We start from the raw sequence: 17,912 nt of genomic DNA on the forward strand, positions 1-17,912 counted from the left end.
ATTCAGCTCTGATTTCAGTCTCACTACCTCTTGTTGGGACTTACCCCTCCCCTCCAACAGATCCTTTTTTGCTTTTTTTTGCTATTCATCATTTTTGTGTGTGAGTTGGTCCTGAAGCTTGAACTCAGTCAGGGCTTTGGCACTGTGTCAGCTTTTTTTTTTCCTCCAGGCAAGCACTCTACTACCACTGGAAGACACAGTTCCACTTTCAGCTTTTCTAGTGTCTAATTGGAGATAAGAGTCCTGTGGACTTTCCTACCCAGGCTGCTGGCTTTGAATCAGATCTCAGTCTCTTGAGTAGCTAGGATTACAGGCGTGAGCCACCGCACCCAGCGTCATTCATCTTTTTTTCTAGTGTGTATTAATTGCCCCAAAGAGTTTCAGCATGGTATTTCAGATGTGCATATATTGTATTTTGTTCAGAATAACCCTATTTGTTTTTCTCTGCCCCTCCAGCTATTGATCAACAGCTTTCATTAAGGTTCATTATTTTGAGATATGGTCTTGACTTTTGCCCCACTATTAAATGCTTCCCACATACCTGAGATGACAAGCAATGCCTTTTATTGATTGAGATAAGCATCTGAATGTTTTTTCTGGCTGGCATCAACAGACTTTCCTCTCATTTTCTGCCTCGAATTACATGTGTGAGCCACCATGCCCAGCTACATGCTGGTGTCAGGGCTTCAACTCAGGACCTAGAACTCTCAACTTACAGTCACAACTAGTGCTCTATCACTTGAACCACATCTCCACCACAGCCTTCTCACTGGTTAGTTGGAGATAGTATATCTCTGATTATGCTGCCTGGCTGGCTTCAAATCTTGATCCTCAGATCTTAGCCTCCTCCATAATGAGGGTGACAGGTCTGAGCCACTAGAATCTGGCTCTTTAGTTACTTCTTATAAGTACATTTCAAATATCCAAATCAGATATATTACCGTGTCCGATATATTACCACTAGAAAAAACAAACCTAGCTCAAGACAAAATTTTGAGTCATATAATATACTCTTAGAATATACATTAGTGAAAAATGTAATTTCAGGCTTGTTAAAGCTATCAGAAATGAAACAAAGAAGGTTTGGAAATACAGATTTCTAAATTTTCATATCCAGTACTAAGATTGCTGTTAAACAGGCATAAATAAGGTATTTTACTGTATACTTAATAGCATGTCATCCTATCCAAATGCTACTGTATAGTGAATTACTTTGCATAGTATTTTTTTCTTCTTAGCTACTTTTAGTCACCCTCTGTTACTGTGTACATTTACAGTGTCTTAGTGTGTTTTTACTTTCTTGGTTTCTTTTTTTGAGCATTTTAAATATCACAGCTACTGATAATCCATGACAAAGTTTCTTTTGTGGAGGTCTTCCAAAGAAAAAAGACATTTCTTGTATACTTGGTTTTAAAAAATTATTTTTATTTTGTTTTTGCTTTTTTAAGTTATCTTTAAGAGGTTGTGTAAAGGAATTGCCATTTTAAAAATTTTTTTAAATTAAAAAAAAAATTTTTTTTTTTGGCCAGTCCTGGGGCGTGGACTCAGGGCCTGAGCACTGTCCCTGGCTTCTTCCCGCTCAAGGCTAGCACTCTACCTCTTGAGCCACAGTGCCGCTCCCGGCTTTTTTTTCCCATATATGCAGTGTTGAGGAATCGAACCCAAGGCTTCATGTATACGAGGCGAGCACTTTACCACTAGGCCATATTCCCAGCCCCAAAGAATTGCCATTAAACAAAGTAATTTATGAAAGTTCACCCCTTTGAACATCCTCATCCGTTCCTTCCCTTTACCCTTCCCTTATTCTTCTTAATTTTGCAGGATATACTTTGGATTCTTACCTGCATTTTCCCCCTCTTCATTTGTCTACCCCTTTTTCCTTGACTACAACCCGAACCCTTTGAGTACCCACTTCCTGATGTTTTATTTTGCTGCACTTTTATACTGTTTGAATTCTCCCTTGAGTCTATCATATTTCATCTGTATACACTTGCATACCACCCAATGTATTTACTTAAGAGTTCATAAGCGAAATCTACCTTTCACATATAAGGGAAAAAATGGATCTTTAAGTCTCTGGGCCTGACTTACTTGACTTAGCATAATTTTCCAAGTCTTTTCCTTCCTTCCTTCCTTCCTTCCTTCCTTCCTTCCTTCCTTCCTTCCTTCCTTCCTTCCGTCCGTCCTTCCTTCCGTCCTTCCTTCCGTCCTTCCTTCCTTCGCCAGTCATGGGGCTTGGGGCCTGAGCACTGTCCCTGGCTTCTTTTTGCTCAAAGCTAGCACCCTGCCACTTGAGCCACAGCGCCACTTCCAGCTATTTCTGTTTATGTGGTACTGAGGAATCAAACACAGGGCTTCATGCATGCTTATTAGCAAGCACTCTACCACTAAGCCACATTGTCAGCCAGAGGGTTTAATTTTTTTTAAGTTCTTTGTATATTCTGAAAAAAAAAAATGATTTTGTCTTGGAATTACTAATATGAGCCCACTGGATCACTTTATAAATCTTCAGTAAAATTGTTTTGGGGAGACTAGTGATCTTATTTTTCTTGTATCTTGAAACGTTTTTAATTCCAACCAGGAAATTATTTCATCAGTTATTGTCAACTATTGCTAAAAAAGAAATGCCTGGAGAAATAAAAATAGAAGAGTGATAGAATTGCTCTGAGAAGAAGTTGGCCATTGTAAAGGGCGAGGTAGTAAATACTTTAGGCTGTGGAGACCACAAATAATCTCCAGGACATACAACTCTTAAATTTGTTTTAAATATAAAATTAAAAAAAATTAGCTTCCAGGTTATACAAAAATTGGTTGTGGGCCTCATTTGGCCTGTGGACCTTCGTTTGTCATGCACTATCCTATAAGTTTCATATTGCTCAAGGGATTTTTCCATCTTCTAACACATAATAAAAGGAGACTACAAACATCTTTATGGTTTTTAAGTTCCTACTTGCTCATTTTATTCATAATGGCTAAGAGAAACAAACTGGAAGAAGTTTGTAGTTGGACACATCAGAAAATGAATGCAGTGTTGTAGATACATTCTATACTAACAGTGGCAAAGTTGCTTGCTCATAAAAACAAATCTCAGGGGGCTGGGGATATGGCCTAGTGGCTAGAGTGCTTGCCTCGTATACATGAGGCCCTAGGTTCGATTCCCCAGCACCACATACACAGAAAATGGCCAGAAGTGGCGCTGTGGCTCAAGTGGCAGAGTGCTAGCCTTGAGCAGGAAGAAGCCAGGGACAGTGCTCAGGCCCTGAGTCCAAGCCCCAGGACTGGCCAAAAAAAAAAAAAAAAAAAAAAAAAACAAATCTCAGGTTACAGTTTTTAAAAAATTTTTGCAGGTAGTGGTGTTTGAACTCATAGCCTCATTCTTGCCAGGCAAGCACTCTTCCATACCACTACCCATAAGATCATGAATCTTTAGATGACAATCTTCTTATCTGAGTTCTCTCAAGTAAATAATTGATGATTAAACAGTATATTTCTAAAAGTCAAAAGGAAAAATGGTGTTTTGTAACCACATCATAGACAGTATGGTGAAAAGATAAGACAAGTGCTAGTATTTTGTTAATCTCTTATATTTGTGCTCCAAATTTGAGTAGATATGATTTGTAAGTGGATAGATCCTGAAAGTAGCTATATATACCAAGGTAAAAGGCAATAAATATAGAAATTGAAAAAATAACTGGATTAGTTATTCTAAAATAATGTTTGAAGATGTACAATTGAGACTTTTAAAAATTATAGATTCGATAAGGAGCTATCCTTACAATGCATATGCCAGAAAAAAGAACCTAATGAAGATCTGACTTATGTAAGACCTATGAGTTAGATGTACTTTATATTCATTCTCTGATGGTTGATGAAGTGTTGTATTCAGAGGACATAGCCCATTTCAGATATAACTTGAAGATAAGGGAAATAGAGAGTATACTTTTTTTGTTGTTGTTTTGTTTTTGTTGCCAGTCCTGGGGTGTGGACTCAGGGCCTGAGCACTGTCCCTGGCTTCCTTTTGCTCAAGGCTAGCACTCTGCCACTTGAGCCACAGCTCCACTTCCGGCTTTTTTCTATATATGTGGTGCTGAGGAATCGAACCCAGGGCTTCATGTATACGAGGCAAGCACTTTTACCACTAGGCCATATTCCCAGCCCCTAGAGAGTATACTTAATAGAATTCTAGTTAAGTTTTTTCTGAACTTTTTTTTTTTTTTTTGAGAAGAGAGGTGCTGGAGACCCCTCCAACATTGAGTTACATGTACTTCAGTCTCCCTCGTGAACATTCTTTATAAAAAGTTCTATTGGATACATAAAGCAAATTATGACTGCTTTTTCTTGTATATTGATATTAAAGAACTAGCTTACTAGGATTTATTTCTCTGAGTTATGCTTCATTAGATTGTTGACTTACAAGGAGGAAGGCTGTTTTGAGAAACAATCTTCAGAACTTTGCTACTACATTTACTCTTTGAATAACATTGAGGACTTAGGCTAATGTATGTTTCAGTTTAATCTCATATATAATTGAACTGATAAAGGGTAAAAAGAGACTTTTAAAAATACCACATATAGGATCGTTATAGCTGATTTCACAGTCGAGACTTAGAAGTCTAGGAGGCAATCACATGACATAGAATTATGTCAGACTAAAATTTGTGAAGCGAGACTTGTATATCAAAACTATGTTTAAGTATGGAGGTTTCTCAAAAAGCTCAATATAGACCTACCCTATGACCCAGCCATACCACTCCTAGGCATCTATCCTAAACAGCAAAACCCAAGATATCAAAAGGACATTTGTACTTCCATGTTTATCGCGGCACAATTCACAATAGCCAAAATTTGGAAACAACCCAGATGCCCCTCCACAGACGAATGGATCCAAAAAATATGGTACTTATACACAATGGAATACTACATAGCGATTAGGAATGGTGAAATATTGTTATTCGCAGGGAAATGGTCAGAACTCGAACAAATAATGTTGAGTGAGACAAGCCTAGAACACAGAAAACAAAGGGGCATGATCTCCCTGATATATGACTGTTAACAAAGGGAGACGGAGAGACAGTAGAGACCAAGTCTGTGAACACTGTATATGTGCTTGATACATTGTATATTGCATATGGGTCTACCTGACCTAGACAAGGGATGGAAAAACAGGTTGTAAGATATCACAAGAAATGTACACACTGCCCTACTATGTAACTGCACCCTCTTTGCACAGCACCTTGTAAAAAAATTTATGTTCAAATTAATAATAAAAAATATTTTTTAAAAAAAAACTATGTTTAAGAAATGGAGAACTTCCCACATAAATAAAAACTGAGTAGTTGTTGGCAGACCTACCCTGTGACACATGGGAAATTCCTTCAGGCTGAAATGAGGGGACTAAAGATAATAATTCAGAATCACTGGAGAGGTTTTATTGGTCCTAGAGGTTGTAGCTAAGGTATATACTTGATACAGTAAGATACTTATTTTCTTTTTATCACAGAATACATAGCACACAAATTATTGAATGTGAATATCCACAGTAGTTAATGAAATAAGCAATATTGGTAGAAAGGGCAATTTGAAGATCTTTTTGTAAAGGAATAGTCAGGGATTGTTAATATTCTAAAAAGTCTTTAAAAAGTATACCTCTTCCAGAGTTAGCATTGAGGGTATTCTACTTAATTTATTTTTACCTATATCTTTTTCTGTTATTTCTTCTAACTACAGTAGTTTGTAGTTACTTTTTAGACAAACAACAGGTAGGATTTTTTGTTTTTGATGATACAGTTTGAACTCAGGGCCTAAACATTGTTCCTTAGGTTTATCACTCAAGGCTGGTGCTCTGTCACTTGAGTCACAGCTCTATAAGACTATCACAGACTTTCCTGCTCAGGCTGGCTTTGAACTGCCATCCTCAGATCTCAGCCTCCTGGGTAGCTAGAATTACAGGCTTGAGCCACTAGCACCCTAACTAGGTAGAAAACATTTAACTCTTTGTTAATTTGTTTTTAAAAACTAACCTTTTGCATTTATCTGAATAGAGACAAATTTGCTAGTTTTTAGTGTGGATAGGTTCACATAGTTACAGAGAAATTTGTATGAATACAGGCTAAATTTGAAATACATGGCATATATTTCTTTCAGGAGAAGGAAGCCAACACCCTTTTGGAGCCATGAATATTGTTCGAACTCCATCTGTTGCTCAGATTGGAATTTCAGTGGAATTATTGGACAGTCTGGCTCAGCAGACACCCGTAGGCAATGCCGCAGTATCTTCAGTTGACTCGTTCACTCAGGTAATGCAATACATATTGCATTCCTTTTTTTCTTTCCACTTTATTATAGTTATTTATTATATTAAAGTTGTATACACTATATGTAACTATACAAGATGAAGTTTTGATACGTATTTGCATTGTGAAATGATTAAATCAAGCTAGCTAGCATGTTTACTTTTTTTTTTAGAACAAGATTATGGTCTAGTGACTTAACAGATTTTAAATATATTATCATATAACATACTTACATCTCCCCAGTTTCTTCCTCTTTACTCCCTAACCCTTCACAGCCACATTCTAGCCTCTACTTCTACAAGTTCAATGCTTTTGGTTCCCCAAATAAGTGGTATCATCATACAACATTTGTCTTTCTGTATCTGGATTATTTCACTGAGTATAATGTCAAGATGGAAATGTTCCTTGATGTAGGAAAGACTGGAGCATTGCTGATGCATTGTCTTTTGATTTTCTTTGTGGTGCTGGGGATATAATGTGTTTCTTTGCTCATCTTAGGCAGATGTTCTACCACTCTATTTCCAGGACTTGATGCAGCAGTATTCCCTTTTTGCTTGAAATCAGGGCCTCAAGCTTGCTTGGCTTTCTTGTTCCACTGGCTTTCTACTATTTGAACCATACCTCTCTCCAGCCAGCCTTTTTTCTGGTTATTTTAGACATGGAGGTGTTTCTTCGGCTTTGCCTTGGCTGGCTTTGAACCATAATCCTCCGGTTCCTAGCCTCCTAAGTAGGCAGGATTACTGGAAGTAAGCTGCTGATGACTGACTGAAGCAGTACTCAGGCTTGAACGCAGGGTCTGGGCACTCAGACTTTTTGGCTCAAGGCTGGCCATCTACCACTTGAGCCACAGTTCCATTTCTAGTCTCCTGAGTACAGGCATAAGCTACCACCACTCGGCAGAAAGTAGTGTTCTTGATAGAAGACGTGCACGTGTAAGCAGCATTCACCTTAGCTAGTAGAATGAATGGATATTAGGAGATTGTTGGATGTGGGGGTGAGAACTTCTCTCTCCTTCTCTTTCAACTTTAACTGAGGGAGAAAAGCTATTGGAAATTTCAGTGGAAGGGCTGTTAAAGTAAGTCCTTTTAGGGAGGATGATGGAGAATGGGCTAGGTGAAGGTTAGGAGTTTGTCAGGCAGCACCATGGGCTGTTACATGCTGTTTTGAGAATGGACTGAAATTAGAATTACAGAGTTTAGATCTCCCTCTCAACCCATGCCATTCAGGTACCGGCTAGGCACACACATAGTTTGGGTTCAATCTCCAGCAGCAAAATAATAGTAATAATTTTTTCCAAGTAATTAAAAAATAAACTCATCCTAAAATATGCAAGCTATAACACAAACTTTATATTATCTCCTATAGATGGCACTAGAAAAGTATTAGGGCAATACACCCCAAACTGGTGTTACCCTTACAGAAAAGGAAGTCTATTGCTACATTTTTGAGCTATTTTACAAACAATGCATATGTTTATTAAACAGCTTATTATGAGATGTTTGAAATACACAAAAAGTATAGAAAATAACTTCCATATTCTGCAGATGTTTATTGTATTCCTGCTCTGTGCCAGAGGCATGTTTTAAGCATGACTAGATACGAACAGGTCAAGGAAATAAAGTAACATCTGCTCATATAGATTCCATTTATACCAGAAAGCTACAATTTCTTTCTACTTGAAACTGATTTAAAACAGGAAAAAAGCATTAACAATTTAGTCCCATTGATGCCTGCCTACCTGCATATCTTTCTTCATTTTACTTCCCAGGCTGGCCATGAACCATAGTCCTCCTAATCTAAGTAGTTGGGATTGCAGGCTTGAGTTTGTAACCAAACATGGTTTAGACATTTTTATATAGGTAAATTTTGTAGTTGTTTCCTTATGATTTGTGGCGAAAAGGGTAGGATATGTGAAGATATTCTTTTATTTAGTTTTCTTTCTGGTGTTTGCATTAATTATGCAATATACTTGTTTTTATTGTCACATTTTCATATATGCTTATGATATACACATAAATACTGTTTATCCTCTCCGGTTCCTCTTTCCCCTCCTTTTCCCTTTCTCTTTCAAAAATGGTTTCCTCTTCTACTTTCATATGCGTGTTGTGTGTGTGTGTATGTGTTTCACACCTATATTACAGAAAATGTGCTTTTTGTCTTTTTTTTCTTTTGGTCCTGGGGCTTAAACTTTTGCCCTGGACACTCTCCCTGAGGTTTTTTTTTGTTTTTTTTGCTCAAAGCTAGCACTCTACCACTTTGAGTCACAGCACCAGTTGTGGTTTTCTGGTAGTTAATTGGAGATAAGAGTCTCATGGACTTTTCTGCCTGGGCTGGCTTAAAACTGATCCTCATATCTCAGCCTCCTGAGTAGTTACAATTACAGGCGTGAGCCACTGGTGCCTGTTTGTCTTTCTGTGTCTAGCTTTTTTTCATTTTGGCATGATCTCTAGTTCTCTCCATTTTCTAGCAGATGACATAATTTCATTCTTCTTTATTGGTGAATGACACTCCATTGTCTCTCTCTCTCTCTCTCTATATATATATATATATATATACACACACACATATATATCACACTTTAACATCCCCCCACACTCCCTTTTTATTGTGTGTAAGGTAAGGTTTTGTTCTCTAGCTCATGTTAAGCTTGAACTTGCAGTTCTCCTTGCTCAGCTGAAATCCCGAAGCACTGACTTGAATGTTTTTCAGGTTTTTTTTTTTTTAACTGGTGTGGAGGGCTGCTGTTGATTAATAATCTTTTGGACCTTTACTAAGCTCTAAGTTTTAATTCAAGTACCTTCATAGTAGAATCTTTGTGTGTGTGTGTGTGTGTGTGTGTGTACATATAAATGTGTGTGAAGATAGGCTAAATGTGTATAAATAGCAGAGTATAGGCTAAAATTTCTTTCTACTTGAAACTTGGCTTAAAATTTGTCATTTGCTACTATTTTTTTTTTCTTTCTGTGCTGTGGTTTGAATTAATACCATTCTGCATGTGGTCTACTACTGAGCCATTACTATTTTTTTTATTTTTCTGTTTTATATATACTGAGCCCTGAGTTAATTAAGTACCTTCATGGTGGTAGGATCTTTTAGAATGTTTTTAAAACCCTGATAAGAAAGTCCCTGTAGGGTAGAAAAGCCTTCAGGCCTTGGATATAGTTTTGAGAAAGTGATGCTAGGAAGATTATTTTTCAGTGAGTCGAAAGCAGTTCTACTTTTAGTTGTTCGCTTGCTTCTTGGTATATTGCTGAAACCTATTTAATTCTGGAGGAAAATGAGGGAGTGTGTTTCTGGCGTTTACTAAGAACACTTGGCGGATCTTAATAAAAGATTGGCCATAGTAGGGTCAGTGAGAGAGACAAGTAACAGAGGTAATAGAATAGCACTTTTACTTTTCCTATAGTAATTAATGGTCATCAGTAGCACTTATACTAGTATTTAAGCCTTTGTTTTTTAAGAAATAGTATTTTCTGTGAGGAAGTAGGTTGGTTAGGAAGAGCTGTGCTAGTAGAAGTCCATACAGCTTTGGAGTTGAAAGAAAAAGTTTTCTTTCTTCCCCCCCAAAATGTCATTTTATGACCACTTTTAGCTTTTAGCATTTAACTGAGAATGTAACAGTTCTTATAATTGATTTGACATAGGGACTGAGAATTTAGTATAACCCGCTAACCTATGAATTATAAACTTTTCAGTTCACACAGAAGATGTTAGACAACTTCTACAACTTTGCTTCATCATTTGCCGTGTCACAGGCCCAGATGACACCAAATCCATCTGAGATGTTCATTCCAGCAAATGTGCTTCTCAAATGGTAGGAGGCACTTTCTATTGCAAGTATAGAAACTATATATTTTGCCTGTGACACTTAAACCTATTTAATTATGGACATCAATATATGTTAACATTTTACATGGCAAAGGTATGTGTGCTGAACAGTTCCAATCATGAATGATCTGCACCCTAACTCTTCAGTTCATTAATGGCCATGTGAATTTGTAAAAACAATAAGAAAATATAATTGCCCCTGTTTTAGAAAGCATTAAAGATTGTACAACCTTGTATATTTTGAATTAGAATTAGCAGTACTGTATGTGAGTCTTGAAATATCAGCCAAAACTCTTTTTCCTTGTTTTTTTTTTTTTTAACACCTATGGATCACAGTGTTTTATACTATACTGTGAACTTGAAAGTCTGATTGAAGTCTTTGCCTTGTTTTTGTTTTTGGAGGCATTTCTTTTCCCTTTGAGGACCCCAGTGATGGGGGGGTCTTTCAGAAGGTTTTTTGGGGGAAGTGGTACCCTGATACAGCACTGGAGTGAAGTAGGTTTGAGTTCTGTCATGATATACTTACGTGAATTTGAGCCAATTACTCTCATCTACTCATGTACGAAATGAGAGTTTTATTTTTGTCTTCTCTCCTTTGTAGCACTCAGATTTACCAAAAATAAAGTTACTAAAATTTATGATTTGTACCTTCTGATAAAATGTAATCAAAACTGTTCTCCCATGTGGGGAGAAAGATGGCGCCGAGACAATAGGGAGGCACCCCGACTCGCACCAACTGAATAGCGAGCTGGGAACTCCAACACCCAACACTCCACCAAGAACCCAGCAAAACCAGCATCCAGAAGCAGTGGAGAAACGCAGGAAAACAAAAAGGAGCAAAAAAGAAGAACCGAAAACCTACACGGAGCCGGAGATTAATCGGGGCACCCTCCCCCCACCAGCCGGCCCTGGCCCAAACAGGGTCAGGCTGGGAAAGGGAAACCCGGCGATCGGCAGACAGGTTGCCAGGAGCGCAGAATCCATATAGCGGGAGACCCCACGGACACAAAGCAGGGTGCGGACCAAGACACACCCAGCAGCGACGAGAAGTTCGGGTCCACACCGGATTCGGACAAGGGAACCCAGCGCGGCAGAAAGAGGGAACGGGGGAGCCACCACGACACTTCGCCAACCCCTGAAGGGCCAACGGCGGTGCGGGACACACACACAAAGCAGCAAAAGTGAGTCCCCCATAATCCCTTCCCCCAACGGGAGACCCAAGCCCGACAAAGACGATATATCTCCCTCCCTCCCCCTCCCCACTCCCGTGGGAACAAAGATTCCCCAAATCAGGCGGGAAGCTCCCAGCAGGCACTGGGAAGCCAGTCTAGCAGGGGAAGGGCGGAACAGCCCCAAGCCCCCAAAGGTTCCTGAACTGGCAGAACCGGCCCCGTCCCCTTCCCAACAGGGGCCAGGGACGGCCGGCAGGGCAAGCCCCACCCGAGGCGCCTAGACCTTGCGGACTCTTACAACTAAAATCACAGGCGCTGGTGGGCAATACCAGCCCAGCAGGGTCACCTGAGCCTGATCTCGTTCCCCCTCCTCGAAGCGGAGGCGAGGTCTGAGGGTGCCAAGCCACACCCGGACAGTCGATCCCACTGGGCCCCACACATACTGCTTCCCCCCCCCAACGGACTCGCGGGAGGGCGCAAGCACAACCCAACAACCCAGGGCTCGCTCTGGGAGGCAGACCCCACTTAAGTGCCTGTTGTAGGGGACTCACAGTGCACAGGAGGGCGGGGCCCCGGCGAAAGCGCCCGCTCTGATAGGCGTGCCCTGCACTGGTGGGCGGGGCCACAGCGACAGCACCTGCTGACGCAGACACGCCTACACAGAAGGGAGGGAAGATCTACACAGACTTCCAGATGCGCAAATCACAAAGAAACATAACTCAGTTCATCAAAGGACAAGCCAACTCGCCAGCTCCAAAAAGCAGCACGACTGGAGAGGAGATGGAGAATAAAAAAGCAAATGAGGACATGTTAACAGGAATGATCGAAACCGTCAGAAATGAAATCAGAAAACAATTCCAGGAGTTTAGAGCGGAAATCTGGAAGGACACCCAGGAAGCCAAGAAAGAAATGGAAGCAAAACTGGATACAATGCAAGCCTCGTTTAAAGAAATGGAAGCAAAAATGGATACAATGCAAGCCGCCTTTAAAGAAAATCTCCACACCCTGAGAATTGAAATGCATGAAAAAATAGATTTAAAATACAACTCTTTAAAGGAAGAAATTTCCACGATCAGAGCTGATATGACAACCATGAATAGCTCTCTGACATCCATAAACTCCGCAATTGAAACCATAACACAAAGAGTGGACCATATGGAATCCAGAATCTCTCGCCTGGACGATGAAGCAGCTGACAACAACCAGAAAATGACCACACTCCAAGAAAAGGTGAAGCTTCAGGGAAGATTACTCCAGGAACTAATGGACAAAGACAAGAGATATAATCTGCGCATAATTGGAATAGAAGAAGGAGCCGAATATCAGAGCAGAGGGCTTAATCATGTTCTCAATAAAGTTATTGCAGAAAACTTCCCCAATCTCACAGGGGACCCCATCCAGGTAACCGAAGCCTATAGGACACCTGGCAGGCCAGACCCCAGGAAAACCACCCCAAGGCACATAATATTCAAGACTACAGACCTCAAGATTAAAGAGCAAATTCTGAATTCAGCCAAAGCGAAGAAGGAAACTTTTTTCAATGGGAAGAGGATTCGAATAACATCCGACTTATCCACACAAACTTACCAAGCTCGAAGTGAGTGGAAGAACACCATCCAAGTACTTCAGAATAACAATTTACAACCTCGGATCAAATATCCAGCGAAACTGGAGTTCACATTCGAAGGGAGAACCAGATCTTTCCACACCAAAGAGGAGCTAAAGGAGTATGTGAATAAAAAACCAGCCCTACAGCGAATATTAAGAGGGGAAGCCCACCCAACAGAGATCGTAAAAGACACACAGACAGATTCAGAAAGAAACTTCAATAGCCAAAGTCCAGCAGAAACACAAGCTCACTAAAGACAAGAAGAAAAAAAAAACAACAGGAAAAAACAGCCCAACAAGAAAATGGAAGGAGAAAAAACACCCTTATCCTTGATCTCTTTAAATATAAATGGCTTAAACTCCCCGATCAAGAGGAGCAGACTGGCAGAATGGATCCGCAAGCAAAAAGTTGACATCTGTTGTCTACAAGAGACCCACCTTACAGCAAGGGACAAAAACAGGCTTCGAATGAAAGGATGGAGCAAGATCTACCAAGCAAATGCACCCACCAAAACGGCAGGTGTAGCCATCCTGATCTCAGACAAGCTGGATTTCTCTTTAAAGTCCACTCAAAAAGACAAAGAAGGACACTACATATTGATACAAGGAAAAATCCAGAATCAAGACATCACGGTGATAAATGTATACTCACCGAACAAAAGAGGCCCGACATATGTCAAGCAAATTCTCACAGAATTACAGAGCAAGATAGATGCAAACACAATCATAGTGGGTGACTTTAATACTCCTCTCTCTCCAAGAGACAGATCCAACACCCAGAGGATTAGTAAGGGAGCTGAGGACCTAAATAACACCATTGCCCAAATGGATCTAACAGACCTATATAGAACCTTCCACCCTACAGAGACCCAATACACCTTCTTTTCAGCAGCCCATGGATCATATTCCAAAATAGACCACGTCATAGCCCACACAAAGAACCTCAGCAAATACAAAAGAATTGACATCATCCCATGTATTATATCTGATCACAGTGGATTAAAGGTAACCCTCAACAACAAAGGATACCACAGAGCCTATACACACTCTTGGAGGCTAAACCCCACGCTGCTATCCAACACTTGGGCCACAGATCAAATTAAAGATGAAATCAACGAATTCATAAGCCACAATGACAAAGAAAACACATCACAAAGAAACCTATGGGACACAGCTAAGGCAGTACTGAGGGGCAAGATCATTGCACTCAGTACCCACATTAAAAGAATGGAAGCAGAGCAGGTGAATACCCTCACGATGAAACTAAAACAACTGGAGAAACAAGAAATGACAGAATCTAAAACGACTAGGAGGAGAGAGATTACAAAGATTAAAGAAGAGATAAATCTGATTGAAAATAGAAAGACCATTCAACAAATAAATAAGACTAAAAGCTGGTTCTTTGAGAAAATAAACAAAATTGACAGACCCCTTGCAAGACTCACAAAAAAAAGAAGAGAAGAGACTCATATTCGTAAAATCAGGGACTCCACAGGAAAAATTACAACAAATACACACGATATTCAAACAATCATAAGGAGCTATTTCCAAAACCTCTACTCAACAAAAAACAATAATTTTACAGAAATGGATCAATTCTTAGAGAAGTACAAACTGCCCAAACTGAACCAAGAAGAAATAAATCAACTAAATAAACCAATAACTTACGGTGAGATACAGGAGGTAATCAAGAACCTCCCTACTAAGAAAAGCCCAGGCCCAGATGGATTCACCAATGAATTCTACAAAACCTTTAGTGAGGAGCTAATTCCAATACTCCTCAAACTCTTCCGCGAAATAGAAACGGAGGGAAAAATCCCGAACTCATTCTACGAAGCTAATATCATACTCATCCCCAAACCAGGCAAAGATCCAACAAAAAAAGAGAACTACAGACCAATATCACTAATGAACACAGATGCAAAGCTCCTCAATAAAATATTAGCTAACAGGATCCAGAAAGTGATCAAGAATATCATACATCATGACCAAGTAGGCTTCATCCCTCAGTCACAAGGATGGTTCAACATCCGTAAATCAATCAATGTAATTCACCACATAAACAGAACTAAAATCAAGAATCACATTGTTATCTCAGTCGATGCCCAAAAAGCCTTTGACAAAATACAACATCCATACCTATTAAAAGCTTTGGAGAGAACAGGAATAGATGGAACATTCCTCAAAACAATAAAAGCCATATACAACAGACCAACTGCTAATATCATATTAAATGGAGAGAAACTTAAATCATTCCCCCTAAACACAGGAACAAGACAAGGATGCCCACTCTCCCCACTTCTGTTCAACATAGTACTGGAATCCCTAGCCATAGCAATAAGGCAAGAGGAGGACATCAAAGGGATACACATCGGCAAGGAAGAAATCAAGTTATCCCTATTCGCAGACGACATGATCTTATATCTCAAGGACCCAAAAAACTCAGTACCCAAACTCCTACATCTAATAAACCAATTTGGCAAAGTAGCAGGATACAAAATCAATCCACAAAAGTCAGCAGCTTTTCTGTACACCAGCAATAGACAAACAGAAAAGGAAATTATGGAAACGATTCCATTTACAGTAGCCAAAAAAAGAATAAAGTACCTAGGGATCAACTTAACCAAGGACGTGACGGACCTATTCAATGAAAACTACAAAAATCTAATAAGGGAAATCAAAGAAGACACAAGGAGATGGAAAGACCTCCCATGCTCATGGGTAGGCAGAATCAATATAGTGAAAATGGCCATACTGCCCAAATTGTTATACAAATTCAATGCAATACCTATCAAAATCCCAGCCACATTCTTCACTGAAATAGAGAAACCAATCCATAAATTCATATGGAACAGCAAAAAACCTAGAATAGCCAAAGAAATTCTAGGCAAAAAACATAGTGCAGGAGGTATCACCATACCAGACTTCAAGCTCTACTACAAGGCCATCATAACAAAAACAGCATGGTATTGGTATAAAAACAGATCGGAAGACCAGTGGATTAGAATTGAAGACCCAGAAATAAAACCGCACTCTTACAGCCAACTGATATTCGACAAAGGAGCTAAAGACATACAATGGAATAAACATAGCCTCTTCAACTACTGGTGCTGGGAGAACTGGGCAGCCATATGCAGAAAACTCAAAGTAGACCCAAGCCTATCACCATGCACCAAGATCAACTCAAAATGGATCAAGGACCTCAACATCAGACCTGAATCCTTGAAACTACTGAAGGACAGAGTAGGAAAGACACTAGAACTTATAGGCACAGGAAGGAACTTCCTGAATAGAGTCCCAGGCGCACAACAAATAGGGGAAAGACTCAACAAATGGGACTACTACAAATTAAAAAGTTTCTGCACAGCTAAGGTCATAGCCACCAAAATAGAAAGACAGCCAACGATATGGGAAAGGATATTTACCAGCACAGCAACAGACAAAGGCCTGATATCTGTCATCTACAGAGAACTCAAAAAACTAAGCCCCTCCAAGCCCAATAAACCTATTAGGAAATGGGCAAAAGAGCTAAAGAGAGACTTCACAAGAGAAGATATAAAAATGGCAAAGAAACACATGAGGAAATGCTCAACATCCCTGCTAGTAAAGGAAATGCAAATAAAAACAACCCTGAGATACCACCTCACCCCAGTTAGAATGGCCTATACTCTGAACTCAGGAAACAACAAATGCTGGAGGGGCTGTGGGGAAAGAGGAACCCTTCTCCATTGTTGGTGGGAGTGCAAATTAGTACAGCCACTTTGGAGAACAGTATGGAGGTTTCTCAAAAAGCTCAATATAGACCTACCCTATGACCCAGCCATACCACTCCTAGGCATCTATCCTAAACAGCAAAACCCAAGATATCAAAAGGACATTTGTACTTCCATGTTTATCGCAGCACAATTCACAATAGCCAAAATTTGGAAACAACCCAGATGCCCCTCCACAGATGAATGGATCCAAAAAATATGGTACTTATACACAATGGAATACTACATAGCGATTAGGAATGGTGAAATATTGTTATTTGCAGGGAAATGGTCAGAACTCGAACAAATAATGTTGAGTGAGACAAGCCTAGAACACAGAAAACAAAGGGGCATGATCTCCCTGATATATGACTGTTAACAAAGGGAGATGGAGAGACAGTAGAGACCAAGTCTGTGAACACTGTATATGTGCTTGATACATTGTATACTGCATATGGGTCTACCTGACCTAGACAAGGGATGGGAAAACAGGTTGTAAGATATCACAAGAAATGTACACAATGCCCTACTATGTAACTGCACCCTCTTTGCACAGCACCTTGTAAAAAAAAAAAATTTTATGTTCAATTGATAATAAAAAAAAATTTAAAAAAAAAAAAAAAAAAAAAAAAACTGTTCTCCAGTGATTGTGGTTGCTGTCTTTAATATGACTACATTTTAACATTTGCCTTTTAGAAATGGTATGTGAAATTATTTTTGACAAGTTGAAAGATGATTTTAATTTTCTTGTAAACATACAGTTTTTCTCTTCTAGGTATGAAAACTTTCAAAGACGACTAGCACAGAATCCTCTCTTTTGGAAAACATAATTTGAATAAAATGATTTTTAATGGATTTTGAAATTTGTCATTGTTTGAAGATAACTGACCCTGTGTAATAGCCTGAAGTCTAAAGAATCATGAAGTCTAAGTTTGAAACTGCATAGTGATGGAAAATCTTTATAAAAAATTGCAAACATTAAAAACTGAAAATAAGTGTATTATTGATTTTTTTCCCCTTTTACTCATAAGGTACTATCAGAGGCAAACTTATTGTTCTAGCTACCATTCGTCTTAAAAATAAAACCTCTTCACAATAGTACTTTGCAAAATGCTAGTGCATGTTTAATCTGTCATTTATGTTCACAGGGGTTTGCTAGAGTAATGAGCTTGAAATCAACAGTCTCAGAATTGGGAACTTTTGAGAAGTATGGCATGCATTTTTAGATATGAGAAAATTATTTTCAAGGAGTATTTCTT

General features: G+C 39.3%; 1 protein-coding gene across 2 annotated transcripts in view; it reads left to right on the top strand.

The window, feature by feature from the left end:
* The window catches only part of Hikeshi (heat shock protein nuclear import factor hikeshi), a 31,742-nt gene extending 14,234 nt beyond the window's left edge, over positions 1-17,508 (top strand). For both annotated transcript variants that reach the window (XM_048360578.1, XM_048360579.1), the window contains 3 exons: positions 6,145-6,296; positions 9,989-10,107; positions 17,429-17,508. In XM_048360578.1, the coding sequence (XP_048216535.1) occupies positions 6,145-6,296; positions 9,989-10,107; positions 17,429-17,483 (326 nt within the window). In that variant the 3' untranslated portion in view covers positions 17,484-17,508. The remainder of the gene's footprint in view (positions 1-6,144; positions 6,297-9,988; positions 10,108-17,428) is intronic.
* Positions 17,509-17,912: the final 404 nt, after the last annotated feature.

The sequence above is a fragment of the Perognathus longimembris genome, chromosome 13 (genome assembly GCF_023159225.1).
Source record: "Perognathus longimembris pacificus isolate PPM17 chromosome 13, ASM2315922v1, whole genome shotgun sequence".
Lineage (NCBI taxonomy): Eukaryota > Metazoa > Chordata > Mammalia > Rodentia > Heteromyidae > Perognathus > Perognathus longimembris.